Source organism: Barbatula barbatula (assembly GCF_947034865.1).
Source record: "Barbatula barbatula genome assembly, chromosome: 9".
In the NCBI taxonomy this organism is placed as follows: Eukaryota; Metazoa; Chordata; class Actinopteri; order Cypriniformes; family Nemacheilidae; genus Barbatula; species Barbatula barbatula.
This window is the reverse complement of record NC_136772.1, coordinates 18,661,100-18,676,347: the sequence shown is the minus strand read 5'-3', so window position 1 is coordinate 18,676,347 and position 15,248 is coordinate 18,661,100. Positions and strand designations below refer to the sequence as shown.

Genomic DNA, 15,248 nt, shown 5'->3' with positions numbered 1-15,248 from the left:
TTGAATATCAAGAATCGATTTGTATTTTCAAAATCCCCTAAAAATTCACTGGAGAGATTTCTATAGACACACACTAAGATAAAACTGAATTATGGTATTGTATAGTGTAGTGTAGTACAGAATAACAACATAGTAATATTAATAATAAAATATAATACAAAAACAAAATCTATGACTTCCATGTATCTGTTTAATAATATAATTAACTAGTTTTCAAAGTTTGCTATAACACTTAATTTTACTTTTTGCACTGTATAAACTTTTCTTCCTGCTTTTAACGAATACTTCGGAATGATTCACAGTTTTTAAACTGGGTCTTCCGAATGTCCTGTACAAGATCTCAGACATCTAAGCAAACTGCAGAACAATCTTTATGTAACAAGACTTTATTACATAAATACTGTAGTCTCCGAAAGTGACCTCTTTCTGAAGATTCCACCAGGTGGCTGGAGAGAGGGGGAGTGAACAAGACCATAAAAGAACCCAGCTGCCAAAAGGCCACTTGTCCCGAACACTGACTTGTGTAATTCATGTTCAAAAGGTTTATTCGAGAACCATCTGCGCAGTAGACAAAACTTTGCTCTACACAACCCCAATACTTTTATTTTCTCTATATTGTATTTACACTATACTATATATGCTATATGCATATTATATATTCTACAATACAAATTTCCTCTTTAATTATAAGCTATACTCTACGAGTCAGAATGGAAAATCCTGTTTGAAGACAAAATGTTGTGAGTCATCATGACCTTAGTCAACATCAGTGACTTACATCATCTTCTTTGGTCCCACCCCAGAAGTTGGTTCCGCCGGCGTAACTTGGGATGTTCAGCACGGCAATTCCCTGAAGACTGGGGAGTGGGATGTACTGGCCATCACACTGCAGAATCAATCACATGCCCATGAAGAATAATTGGGCCAGTGGTCACCAATCAACAAAAAACATCTGACTGCTAGTGCTTCAAAGTATACTTTTCTCTTCGGTGTTGTGTTAAAGTTAGTAAATAAACTAGCATGATATTGCTTTGCACTTTCCATAATCAGGATACAAACATGTTGTTTTTAATAAAATAGAATTAAAGAATGTTATTTTAAACAATCTCACCACAGAAATCTAACCCATGAGTACTCTTTACATGTTGATGCACGATTGTTAATTTACATGAATTTCAAATAAATCACAGACCCCATAAACGATAAATAATTCAGTTTATATAATACTTAGTTTAACCCTTGGAAATGGATGAACATCATATTTTAAAGATTTTTTGAAGATTCAGTTTCTAATCCTATATCATTTGCTGTTGCGATTATTATTTCTTATCCAAAGTGATGTCTCACCTCCAACTGAACTTTCTGCTCTAAATTCTTATAGGTTCGTTGTAGAAGCTCTTTCGTTCCCAGAACTCCATACCACATCATGTTCTTCGTGCGACTTCTGAAAGGTCAAACAAATAGCAGCCAACCACTGAGTCTCTGTCGTAGGCACCATATTGAGCACATCAATGTTTAAGTAACAATATACTGTACCTGCATTTCTCTGGGTGCTCCTCACGCTTGTTGTTGAACTCAAGTGAGATCTTTGCATCTAACCCAATCCCGAAGTAATTATTCATCACACACTTCTCCAAATAGCCCTCTCTGTTAGAGAAATGACTAATGTAAGATTTGCAAACATGGTTTAAAGATAAATTCAATAGAAAAATGAAGCTCTTACAGTGAATCCAGGTCAGGATCTATGAAGGGTGTGGCACCAAATGGGTCTATGTTGGCAAGCAACATTTTACTGATTATTGAGCTTCCAGCTATAGAGGCAGCAAGACCTGCCCGCAGCCCTACAGACCAACCAAACAATGAATGTTAGGTTAAGCATACTTAGAACACAACAAATCAAGAAAATCATATTTAAAAAAATGAAAATAATCCTTAAATGCAAACATTTTAATTTCCTTGATTGAAATGTTTTCTCAGAATTTTCATGTTGACATGTTGTGGCTTAAATTTTCCAGACTCCAGCTGAGTAAACTGTATTTCTGCGGTCAAATGGACTCGTGTCATTTGGTCATACCAGGACAGATGATGCGTGTATTGAGTACTGGCAGGTTCTCCTTGCTCGTGGTGAAGGGTGTGATGGAAAACGAGCCAAAGGATTGCGTGCTGCGACTGATACGTCTTTCCGGCGGTGAGCATGGTGACTTGGCCACTGCAGACACAGAAAGAGAACAAAACAGGAGATCATATGTGCAACAGACTTATCCATTACAGCACTTCAAAGAGTGCACATAATATCTTCTAAATTGAATTCTGTTTGTCAACAATAAACTGTTTTTTCTGAGGAAAGATAAAACCCACCGAACGTATTCTATGTAAACTAACCATAAAACATCAAAGCTGTTTAACAGCTATGAGAATAGGACATCCGGATGTCCTAAACCAACTTTGAGGGAAAAAAACTGCCCAATGGAAACATGAGCAGAAGGCAGGTCTCCATATTAATAGGATGTTCCACTTTCCAGCACACAAAGAAAGGTTCCCTACAGACCATTTTGCAAGACGCAAACCCCACTGGTCTAAAAGCACTTCCTGTTTCAGTCTTGACTCATAAAAAAATACAACAGAACATTTAGAACTATTTCAAAATGTGCAACAAACTACTTTAAGACCCATATATCTCAAATGTTATTGACCAGTGTTGTTTACGTCTTACAAATTGGTATATGGACAGAAATATATCACAGTGGCAATGGTTGTGACATTTGCAGTCAAAACTTTAAATATAAACACTCAGAGAATGTATATATTGATAATGTGTCTGTTTATATTTTCCTAAACCCCATAAATAGATTCTAGACATAAAAAATATAATTCTGTAGGTATACACATTTTCTATTTAAGATGAGAGAAATATACATGTGTTATGGATGTGACAAAAAGGAGAAACATTTTGGAGGTACAACTGACTTTGTAGGGTTTCATTGAAAACAATGCACAAATAATAGTAAATACAACAAATAGTAATGTTTTCATTTTCATGTGCCCATTTATGAGAAAAATTTACCATTCTGGATGTGACAATTCTGAAAGCAGCACTCTCAAAGCTTCCGACGAAAAAATATCGTTTTTTGAGCTATTTCGTAAAATAAAAACGCTTCTCCTCTTCTTGTCACCCCATTTCTTAATAAAATCAGTACTGTATACAGTAAAAGTAAAATAATGAATAAAGTAATTCATTTTATGCTGTTCCAGGAAAACAGCATTTTTGAAGCTACTGTACAATACGTTGTTTTCAAATTGTTATTATGATGTAGTCACTAGATGGCAGCACTAACCCTTACCATCACTAAGCCTTCCAGCAGACTAGTGTACTATATTTGCATGCTGTCCCTCCTATATTGTATGCAGGATTTGTCATGATTCTGCTGCATCATGTCATGTTTCTCTTGATTTAGTGGCAGGATCATGACAGAACCTCATGTTAAATGTGGAGAGAGACATTATTGTTCTTATGGCCTTCCATACTCTCTCCGGTCTCGTCATTGTTCCCATCCTCTTGTTACCTCGTTATTGATTAATGCCTACACCTGTTTCCCTCTTGATTTGCTCCCTTATTTAATGCCCTTGTGTCTTCTGTCTTGTGCTGGTTCATTGTGGTTTGTGTGGTGAGTTCCTGTTGTGTCAGTTTAGTTATTTGTAGTTTATTCAAGTCTTGTTTATGTGTAGTTAGTTTTAGTCCAGTTCTGTCTTGTCATTATGTTCCCATGTTTTGTTATGTTACCCCCACGTGGGTCTTTGTTTTATGATTTATTAAATATATGTTAACCCCTTACCCGCTGTCTGCACCTGGGTCCTCTCTCCGTTTCTCACCACTCGAGAATCATGACAGAATGAACCAGCCATAATCGGACCCAGCAGACAGAGGGATCGTTGTGGCAGCAGTTGAGGCTGCCGGATTCCCCTCCAGGGTTAGAGGTTGCCGGACTCCCTTCCTGGGTCGAGAACGCCGGACTCCCTCCTGAGTCGGGGCCGCCGGACTCCCTACCAGGGTTGAGACTGCCGGATTCCTGCTCAGGGCCGAGACCGCTGGACTGCCTTACAGGGTTGAGACCGCCGGTCTTCCCTCCAGGGTCGAAGCCGCCGGAATCCTGTGGCCACCAAAGATCCCCAGCCGGGCATTCCAGGTCGGTGCAGCTGGGCATTCCAGGTCGGTGCAGCCGGGCATCCAGGTCGGTGCAGCCGGGCATTTCCGCCCGGTGGAGCTGGGCACTCCCGCCCGGCGGAACCAGGCATTCCCGCCTGGTTGAGCCGGGCTTTCCTGCTTGGCGGAGCCGGGCATTCCAGCCCGGTGCATGCGGCCATTCCAGCCCGGTGTATGCGGCCATTCCAGCCCAGTGCATCCTGTTCGTGTCTGCCGGCTCTCCTGTTCGTGTCTGCCGGCTATCGTGTTCGTGTCTGCCGGCCATCCTGTTCATGTCTGCCGGCTAGTGTTTTCATGTCTGCCGGAGCTACCCAGTCCGTGTCTGCCCATGTTTGGACTTCCCTTTGGACTCTTGTGTGCCCCTTCCCTTGGACTCTTGTGCTTGCCCGTTTTGATTTATTGTATTGTCATGTTGTATTGTTGCCATTGTCACAGTCTGTCTTGTCTTGTTTGTGCCTTGAGGAGCATCAGGTTGCTGCTCCTTTAGGAGAGGCTTATGTCATGATTCTGCTGCATCATGTCATGTTTCTCTTGATTTAGTGGCAGGATCATGACAGAACCTCATGTTAAATGTGGAGAGAGACATTATTGTTCTTATGGCCTTCCATACTCTCTCCGGTCTCGTCATTGTTCCCATCCTCTTGTTACCTCGTTATTGATTAATGCCTACACCTGTTTCCCTCTTGATTTGCTCCCTTATTTAATGCCCTTGTGTCTTCTGTCTTGTGCTGGTTCATTGTGGTTTGTGTGGTGAGTTCCTGTTGTGTCAGTTTAGTTATTTGTAGTTTATTCAAGTCTTGTTTATGTGTAGTTAGTTTTAGTCCAGTTCTGTCTTGTCATTATGTTCCCATGTTTTGTTATGTTACCCCCACGTGGGTCTTTGTTTTATGATTTATTAAATATATGTTAACCCCTTACCCGCTGTCTGCACCTGGGTCCTCTCTCCGTTTCTCACCACTCGAGAATCATGACAGGATTAGAATTAACCCAAATTTAGAATTAGCCCAGCAAAACAGAAATGACTTGGTGACTTTTTTATTTACTCTAAAAAGTATGCACTTACAGGGCAGGGCTTCCAGTTCTTTAGTGTCTTCGTCCTTCTCATTGTCTTTGTTATCCTCCTCACTGTCCTTCCTAAAGTCTGAAGGGGACTGAAGCTCCTGCTCCTCTGTGTGAGCATTCTGCTCATCCACCACTAGAGGAAACACAGCATTAATATAATGTACCCTTGTTTAACGTATTTCACAGCAAATATAAAATAGATGTGAAATATCTTGAATATTATTTAAAAAAATTGTAATTTGTGAAAATTCTTTTAAGTATTGATTAGTGTGGTTTCTTGTTTATTTAGAAGGCATAGAAGTTGGACCTATTGACCACTTTGCAAGATGTAAACACTGGTCCAGATGCACTTTGGGTTTTATTTTAATTTGTTTTATTTTAAATCTTATATGTATAATTAAATCTTGAAGATATGATTTTGTTTAAACGTTTGTGTAATGCTTAAAACTGAAACCGAAAGTTCTTCCAGACCAGCATTTAAACCAGCTTTGTTTACCACGTAGTTTATAGTCTCATTTGAATCGTACTTCTCTCAGCCTGCTCGATGATCTGCCGCAGAGCTTTCTTTAGACTGTTGGCTCTCAGCACAAGCTGATCGCGGGGTCTGTAAAGCTTATGGGTCAAGCCCTTCTCTGTTTCATTTTCCTTCAACTCTGTTAAAGACTCTTCACTCAGATCTTCCTCTTCGTCCAGCTCTTCCTCCTCTACCTCCTCCTCTACAATAGGAGGAGTGGTGAGGGCTGAGGGGGTCATGACCTGGGCCTCCAAATTCAACATCTGCAGGAGGGAGTCCAGCTTCTCGTTCAAAATTGCACACTAGGGAAAACAGCATAGCTGTGTGTAAGATTATAGCTTACAGTATATGTACTAGCAAAAACTTCAAAACAGCTCAACCCAGCAGAATTTTGGATCAGAACTACAAACATTTTAACATTATTTTTACTGTTCATCTTTTATATAATTTGCGACAAGAAGCTGATCGACATCGACACAAAAAGATGGGAACTGGTAGCCACTCTCTCACTGGCGCCATGTCATTTATGAGGGAGTCAAAAGGGGCGAGGAGAAGAGGAACCTACAGCTCGAGGAGAAATGACAACGGAGGAAACAGAGGCAGCAGAACAAGACCTCCTACCAGCAGTCTGATTTCGTGTGTAACATATGTGGCAGAGACTGCCAGACTAGAATCGGTCTTCTGAGACATATCAGATGCTGCTCTTAGCAAGACTGAACAAACCAAACCGGGCGCTACCATTGACTCCCGAGACAGAAGGATGCCTACTACTACTTTTATTTTAGTTCAATATAATAAATATATTTAATTAGCTGTTATTGTATATTTTTTGGTACATTTTCATTGCTTTTGTAATTTGCTTTTATCATTTTAAATATTGCTACTTTGGGTAAGCTGGCTCATATGTATATGTAACTTCTCAACAATGCTCTTAAGAGTAGTCTTTAACATAAGTGTCAAAAAATTCTTAGTAAGAAGTAGGCCTTTTTAAGAGTAGGACACTTTTCTCCTAAAATGCCTAAAGGTACATTTAAAAAAGAGAGAATTACGTAAAAAAAGCCACAAAAATACTGTATGTGTTATTTTAATAAACAGTATATTTAGTTCAAATTAATCATAATATAATATAGGACTTCAATCAGACTGCCCAACCCATCCCCTCTCTTTAAGATTATTACGAGGCAAACTTATCCACAGAGTAAATAATCATGCTGTCAAATAGAAAACTGTCATGATTCTGCCGCATCATGTCATGTTTCTCTTGGTTTAGTGGCAGGATCATGACAGCGCCTCATGTTTAATGTGGGGTGAGGCAATTATTGTCATGGCCTTCCACACACTCTCTCTGGTCTCGTCTATGTCCCCATCCTCTCTATACCTCATTATTGATTAATGCCCTACACCTGTCCCTATCTTGATTATTCCCTTATTTAATGCTCTTGTGTCTTCTGTCTTTTGCTGGTTCATTGTGGTTTGTGTGGTGAGTTCACATGTCTTGTTAGTTTAGTCATGTGTAGTTTGTAGTTCATGTTTAAAGTTTATGTTAGTCTTGTTTAAGTGTAGTAAGTCTTAGACCTGTCATGTGATTATAGTCACATGTTTTGTTCTGTTACCGCCACGTGGGTCTTTGTTTTATTATTTATTAAATATATGTTAACCCCTTACACGCTGTCTGCACCTGGGGTCCTCTCTCCGTGTCTCACCACACGAGAATCATGACAGAAAACTTTTGGTTTTGGTCATTATTATCTAATTGATAAGAGTTATTACTATTCATTTGCTATTGATAGTCAAACACTAGTAATATGTAAATGTAGAGCAATAATTCATTCAACATAAAAAATAGATAGTGGACAATAGTCTCAGAGAATTCCTCACAGTCACTGTAAAAAGGCTTAGGGGAAAAAGCAGAAGTTCAACAGCACGGACTCACTTTAAGAGCCAATGCATCAGCCTCTTCTGAGCCCTCACTGCTTCTCTCATAACACTTTCCCACTTTGGCAACAAATTCTTTCACCGTCTCACACAGAACCCTGGAGGACAGAAAAAAACAGTTTTATGCCTTTCTTAGAAGGGAAGATTTCAGACTGTGTGGTGTGAGACTCACTTGGATGAAGAAATGACCACTGAGTGCTGATCTGAGTTCAGGATCTTTGTGAGATGAGCAGCTACTGAATCCTCATATGCAGATATCTGAAACTAAAGCCACAGACATTACGTAATTTATATGAAATATGGTAAGAGTAGGGCTAGAGTTACATCGGTCACTCTTTAAATAAGAAAAAAAAATATATATACAGCATAACAACTGTATGGATACAGTTTGTGTTGTGTATACATTTAGGGTTATGGGTGGGTTTAGAGCTGTGGATAGTGGATTTATATGTAGATACTTGAAATGTAACAACACATATCTACACAATAGATACATTATATACATTTTTACTTTAGTCAGTCCTTACAGTGAAAGAATCCTAATATAAGATGGGACCAAATATGATAGATAAATATTAATATATAATAACTACCGGGCAATCTTCTGCCTCCTCTGGTGTGGCTGGGCAGCTCTGTTTGGGAGGTATTTTAATTTCATACGTCATTATACTCCACCTGTATACAACAGAAGGCAGCTGTAACTGTAGGCACAAATGCTATGGTTATGATGTGCTTAGGATTGCATGCTGGTTTGTGCTTTGTACCTGTCCAGCATCTTTGTGCTGGCTCGCTCTAGCTTCTCCAGAATCTGAGGGAGTTGAGTGTCATCGTCACATGATGGCCCCCAGCCGAGCACACGTGCCAGGTCATTCCCAGTGCCCAGCGGCAGCACGCCCAGCTGGCACTGCCAACCACACAGAGTTTGATTCATATCATGTGCTCAATAAATTACTCATTACAACCGTTCATTAAGTCAGTGTCCCAACCAGGAATAAAGCATCTTCTACAGTCTGATTGTTGTGACATCTCATTGGTCCAAATCATTGTTCGTTATAAATGCACAATGAATATTAAATATCTTCTGATTGACTGTGTACAAGAAGTGTTTTAGTGTAGTGTCGACTGACAAATCTGTTGTTGGAAATGTGTTGCATTGTACCTACAGTAGTTAGAACAAAGAGATGTTCACTCACCTGTTTGTGAAGATTTAATTTATCGATTTCGGACAGGACCCAACCGACACTTCCATCTCCACCACATACCAGGATTCGGAAGTTATCAAATTTCTGAAACAACCGAAGACTAAGGAAAAAAATCACATCGTTTGGATTTTTTACATCAGGGAAAGAAAACAGGCTACAAGTTTACATTCTTTACCTCTTTGACATACTGGTCTTACCCTAAATGAGGTCCACCGTTGACTAGGTCAAAGACCTGAGCGGGATTGAGCAGCTGTTTAAAGCGACGTAGGAATTTTACCCCTTGGTTGTCTCCACTTTTAGAGTTGACAAACACAAGAAGTGGACTAGCGCAGGATGGGGGGCAGGTGGCTTTCCAGAAACCTGTCAAAGAATTAAAAGAATTATAAATGTTTTTGCTCTAATACAAATTTCTGCATTTGATAGATACTCTTATTTTATTTAAAGTATAACTATTCAAACTAGTGTACAGTTCCAAAGGTACATCTGATTGCATCCTTAGGGCAAGGCCTGCATCCTTTGCAGATATAATCCCAGAATACATTGCACTGAGCATAGAAATAAATAGAAATCCATTCAAGACGGTGATAAAAATTAAGTTAAATTCAAATAAATTTCTATTCTGTTTTCCCCTATTTTTATTGTTGCAAAGCAGCTTTAAAGTATTAGTATTAGCATGCAGCTGCCTTTAGACAGTAGGCCATACAGAAAGACAGACTGTTTAAAAAATGTAAAAACACATTACTTAAAGCCTTTACGTATAATGCATTATACATGGTTATTTAAGGGTGTGATGCATTATAATTTTTCATAATGTATTGTAATACATAATATGTTGCTGTTAAGAAGTATAACCAAGTTAACTAACTTAATCTAACAATGTATTGATAAAATTCTAAACAGTTTGTTATGTTCCCTGGATCATTAGTCAGAAAAACTAAACTTTCCCAGCACTTGCACTCAAAAAAACGCTGAGATTTTTAGTTGACTCTGTGTTGCTTAGAAACAGTTTTCCTTATGCCTGGACAAAGATGAATTAGAGAAAGGAGTGGAAAATGTTTGGTGCACAAGCATATACTGTATGAAAAATCTAATCATCAGCCTAACATAATGTATACATAATTCAATGCTATGATGTCTTTTCCGAGCTAAACTGAGGGAGAAGCTGTCATTGCACACGCTTGAAGTCGTCCGGTCACGTGCATGCATGCAGCATGTGCAGTAAACAGTTGCTGAACCAGCCAGTAGCTGCAAGGAAAACCTGCTGTGTTTATGAGACCCACCATATGCCCCAATTAAATTTTAAAAATGTTTGTCTAAACGTGTGAGCTAAATTAAATGTTTTTGCATGTGTGTACATTATTCATTTTGGTACCTGGATTTGTTTGTGTGTATTGCTTTGGGTTTATGTACACAGCTGTGATTCTGCATGTAAATGCAGTTGACAGTCACCCACAAGCGCGGGTTTGTGTGTTCTTCGTGTTGCAGCCAGTGGACACGCGTGGGTAGATTTCTGTCAGTGGACCCCTCTGGGTTTAAAAGAAGCCCCTCCTCCTCTTGTTCTCCCTCTCTTGTAGAGGCAGGCTGAGGCAAATTGAGTCACGAAGCTCCGGCATGTGCCAAAGGCAGCCCTCATCAAATTAAGATGCAGTTCTCTGCGCCACCTTGCACTGAGGCGAGGGATTCCTTACACCTGATGGACTCTCCCCCTGGATGCATTCTCGCTTTCTGTCTAGCACCGTTCCTCTCTTCTATATAGCTTAACAGTATCCAGTGCATTCATGGTACCAATATTTAATGGAACCAATCCACAAAAAATCTGTATCAGGGTAAACCTTACAAACATTGATTACTACACTGGTGTCTGGTAGCAACTACACTCTACATCCAATAAATGCTCCTCAATTAAAATAGAGATGCTTTGGGTTTCTGATCAATAGTGGATGTCCTCAGCTTCTCACAAAGGATCAACTTCACATGCACACACACAGCCAGATGAAGGCCCCATTATCAGAGAATCACTGGAACAAGTTCACTTTTCTCTTCTCTAAATATACAGTAGCTTAAAAAAGCACTCCACCCATACCTACCCCCCTAGTAAATGTATGCCTCAATAATGACTCACTTAAATATAAACAACCTTATTTATAATATGTTATTTATATTATTACTCTAACATGTTACAATGATGATCATTTCTTGTTATGATGATGGGGATAATGATGATGACAAGATACTATAATAATATAAGTAATTACACTAATTATACATTAATAATTATTAACTAATATCAAGTTCTCTGTGTCTGGCAGCTATTGCTCTGCTATTGGTGGGTGCGGCTAGTACATATTTTCGGCACGGCCCAAAATCAGGGAATTAATTGATACACACCCCGACCCTGCCACAGACCATATTAAAAAGGGTATGAGTCAAAAACAGAAGGGGGATGCTCGGTCTAGAGGTTCCTATCAAGATGGCTGATGGGGAAGCTTGGTCTGGTGGTACCTATCAGATGACTTGACACCTTCCTTAAGGCCCCATATGAGGATTAGGCCTTGCCAGGCACTGGTGCTGTAGGTGGGGGTTTGCTGGGGGTGAGTGGACTTGAGGTTGATCAAGTGTAAAACCAGAGACTGTACCCGTTGGGTGTGCGGGCTGCAACTTCTAGCAGTTGGTGAATGGTCTGCCGGACTCAGAGAAATTAGGTTCTATAAATCAAATAAATCAGCACTAACTAAAGTCATTGTCAGTGTTCCTCTTATGATTTCTATCAGCAATATCATGATTATGAAGCTTATTATTACAATTATTACCAGAGGAATTAAATTATCACAACAAATATCATTATCAGAATAATAGATGTTTATATACAGTAATTATAATAAAATCACTTATAATAATGTTGTACTACTATTATGAATGCCATCTAAAATGCTGAAGATCTTGCTGTTATATATGATTACTGTTCCTGTACCCTACAGCAAACGTTACTTCTATGTTTGTCCTGTATTGCTTTGTCTTTTTTGTCTGAATGTATCACAGATATGTCTTTCAATAAAAAAAAATGAATCACTCAATGGCTATGGCAATGGTCAGGCAGAGACTTAAACTTGTATCAAAATGAAGGGAAAGTTCACACAAAAATAAAATATTGTCATAATTTATTTATTCGTGTCATTCAAAGCCTGTATAGGATTATTTTTCTGTGGAACACACAGAAATATTTTTTTAATATTGCAGTAGTTTTGTGTCAATGCAATTGAAGACATTTTAAGTCTTTTAAGTCTTGCTGAGGTCACACTACAATTACATTTCTGACCAAATATTAAACCTGACCTACTGTAACCAACTGTGTTTCTTAAAGGGATACCACTCAAAAATGAAATTTCTGTCATCATTTACTCACCCTCAAGATGCCCCAAACCTGAATTAATTCATTAATTATCAAGAACAAAAAAATATATTTGGAAAAATGTTAGCAACTGACATTTCTGGGACATCATTGACAACCATAGTAGGAAAAATAAGTTTGTCTTTATTGATCTGTTGAAGACAAAATAAGATATTTTGAAGAATTTAGGAAAGCAAAAAGCTGTAAGGTACATTTAAATTTTTCCTACTATGGTGGTCAAAGATGTCCCAAAAATGTCAGTTGCTAACATATCTTTATTTGTGTTCATCAGAAGAAAGACAATTATACAGGTTTGGAACAGCTTATGGGAGTTATTCGTGGCAAAAGAAACATAACTATATGTTTAAAACTAAACAATAATATTTTAAACTATTTTTACACATCTTTACACTAATGTTGAGCATGAAAGGTGTAAATAGCATCCATACATCTCTCAATAAAAGACAATGTGCAATATCCTGGAAATATTTCCCTTGTGTGCTCTGAGCTGGGCTGATTGTGCAAACAAGGAAAGTATGAAAAAAATGTTCTTCAGCAGCAGGTTAATAATGCGGGCAGGAATCGAGAAAGCGAGAGGCAGGAATGAGGCAGTGTTATTGTTTGCTCTCTTCTTGAATTTTCCGAGCACATGGTCCACCAGAGGCTGTTATGTTTACATGCATCGGGACAAGACACTCTGGGGGAAAGTGACTTTCCACACTACGCTAGAGAGCTTCCGAGATAAAATATAGGAAAATAAATACAGAGTGTCTAGACGGCTTCATTGGATGTATGAGCCTGGCCCAAAGTGTTTGGTGATCGGTCTGGCTAGTGTCTAATAATACAACTATTTATATTAATATAAATGTATATAAATATTTGAATGTATAACAAATTTTTGATTTTGTTTGTATATTAATTTTATTAAATAAACCTTTTTCCCCTTGGACTTACTTTCTCATGTTTTCCACAGTAATCACTTCACCTGTCAGCAATCCCTTCATCACCTGGAGACTGTATAGACTCACTCTGTTCTCCCCATCATTGTCTTGTCTTAAACTTAACCATTGTGTGTATATCTTGCCATTGTGCTTTATGTTATAATTATAATAAATACCTTACATATGATTATCGCTCCACCTCGTCTGTGGGCTAGGGATAACGTACTGTTACAGAAGACAAGACCCCTACATGGATTACTGCTACATCTTCTCTCCAGAGGCCATCCTGCTGGATATGCAACAGGATGGCCGGCCTCTGGAGAGTTATGTAGAGGAGTTTGTTCGGTTGTGTGATCGGGTGAGTTGGAGCTATTCCGTGCTGAACCATTTGTTCCTGACTGGTCTGGGCGACGATCTGCTCGTCCTCATCATCCTCCCCGGTGCGGAAGAGTATTCTCTCGAGGACTTTATAAAGTCCTCCAAGCAGTAGGCTCGGAATTGTGCGTCAGGAAAGCTGATGGGGATTGGACCAATGGCTGTCCAGTACCGCTGTAATGGCGAGAAATGCACCCCTGCCAGATTATGCAACCCCATCCCCACAATGGTTAGGGTGAGAATTAGGTGATAGGGTCGGTGTTAGGATTAGGTGAGGCGTTAGATTTAGCCAATCGGACAGCCGTGTTACTGAAGGGGGTGCATAATCTGGCAGGGGTGCATTTCTCGGCACGACACCAATCGTTAGCAGGGGATCTGCTCCGGCTCACCCCATGTCCATGCCTCACTCCTCCACCACCCAACAATCTCCCAAGATGTTCTCCCGGACTTCAAGGCTTCAACCTGAACTCTCTTTAGTGAACTTCGTAGAGCCCTCTCCAGTAGTGACCTTCGTAGAGCCCTCTCTAGCGTACTCCAGCGTCTTCCGTAGAGCCCTCTCTAGCCTTCTCTGTAGAGCCCTCTCCAGTGGTTCCTTCTATCTTAGCTTCCGAGACCCCCCCAGAGTTCACCACGGTGGCCATAGGGGCAATGGCGCGCGCCCTGGCAACGTGGGCATCCCAGGATTTCCCAAACAAAAATTGAGGGGGGCTCCCATACCCTCGCTGGAGTGGCCAGTCCTCTCCCAGGAAAAGAACCTGAGGAACAGTCATGGAAAACATTTCCAGCCACTGCTGCAATTTCCACCCCCATGACAGTACCCTGCGCCATTGTGGTCACCAGCCCCGGCTCTACTGTTTACTGTCGTGGCCATAGAGACCGTCAGCCCCAGCTCTCATATCTTCACCATCACGGCTACGGCGACCGTTCCCAACCTGCTAGTACCTCCCTGGGCCCCTGAAATGGCGGCAACACCCTGGACTCCTGTGCTCCCGGCACCTCTATGGCCCCCCTGATCCCTGGAGACTTTCCTGTCCTGTCCTCCAAAGCCTCCAGGGTGCCCACCCCCCCTGCCGCGAGGACGTGCCTTCTGGGGGGGTAGTACTGTCACAGACCCTTCTGCTTCCCTGCCTGTTTCCCCGTATTTCCACTTGGACTTCATTTCCGATGTTCATCCATGCTCCCTCACCGGTCCCTCATCAGTAATCACTGCACTCTTTCAGCAATCCCTTCATCACCCGTATACTACGTAGACTCTCACCATCATGGTCTTGTCTTAAGTGTAACCACTGTGTGTATATCTTGCCATTGTGCTTTATGTTATTATTTTAATAAATACCTTACATGTGATTACCGTTCCTCCTCGTCTGTGGACTGGGGATAACGTACAGTTGAATGGGTCGTCTAACTTTGTTGCATTTAAGTTGAGCTAAGTAACGGTTCTTCTACTGGTAACCCACAATAATACTTGCTAGACATACTTTTAACTTGCTAGCTAATGTAATTTACTTGTTGTTTATTTTGCTCATCAGAAATAATCTACAGGGACTCTATTATTTTCGAATGTGTACCGGAAGTTATATTTGGACAACAAAAGCGTGCCTGCATAATGTAAAAAACTTTCGGAAATGTC

General features: G+C 40.2%; 1 protein-coding gene across 1 annotated transcript in view; it reads right to left on the bottom strand.

The window, feature by feature from the left end:
* Positions 1 to 15,248, bottom strand: part of dgkh (diacylglycerol kinase, eta) — a 62,779-nt gene that overhangs the window by 14,912 nt on the left and 32,619 nt on the right. The window contains exons 8-20 of the mRNA XM_079463488.1: positions 9,112 to 9,274; positions 8,906 to 9,014; positions 8,477 to 8,616; positions 8,306 to 8,387; positions 7,885 to 7,976; positions 7,711 to 7,810; positions 5,791 to 6,079; positions 5,265 to 5,396; positions 2,075 to 2,209; positions 1,724 to 1,841; positions 1,537 to 1,647; positions 1,348 to 1,444; positions 779 to 886 (exon numbers count right to left, since the gene is read on the bottom strand). Coding sequence (XP_079319614.1) covers positions 779 to 886; positions 1,348 to 1,444; positions 1,537 to 1,647; positions 1,724 to 1,841; positions 2,075 to 2,209; positions 5,265 to 5,396; positions 5,791 to 6,079; positions 7,711 to 7,810; positions 7,885 to 7,976; positions 8,306 to 8,387; positions 8,477 to 8,616; positions 8,906 to 9,014; positions 9,112 to 9,274 — 1,676 coding nt within the window. The remainder of the gene's footprint in view (positions 1 to 778; positions 887 to 1,347; positions 1,445 to 1,536; positions 1,648 to 1,723; positions 1,842 to 2,074; positions 2,210 to 5,264; positions 5,397 to 5,790; positions 6,080 to 7,710; positions 7,811 to 7,884; positions 7,977 to 8,305; positions 8,388 to 8,476; positions 8,617 to 8,905; positions 9,015 to 9,111; positions 9,275 to 15,248) is intronic.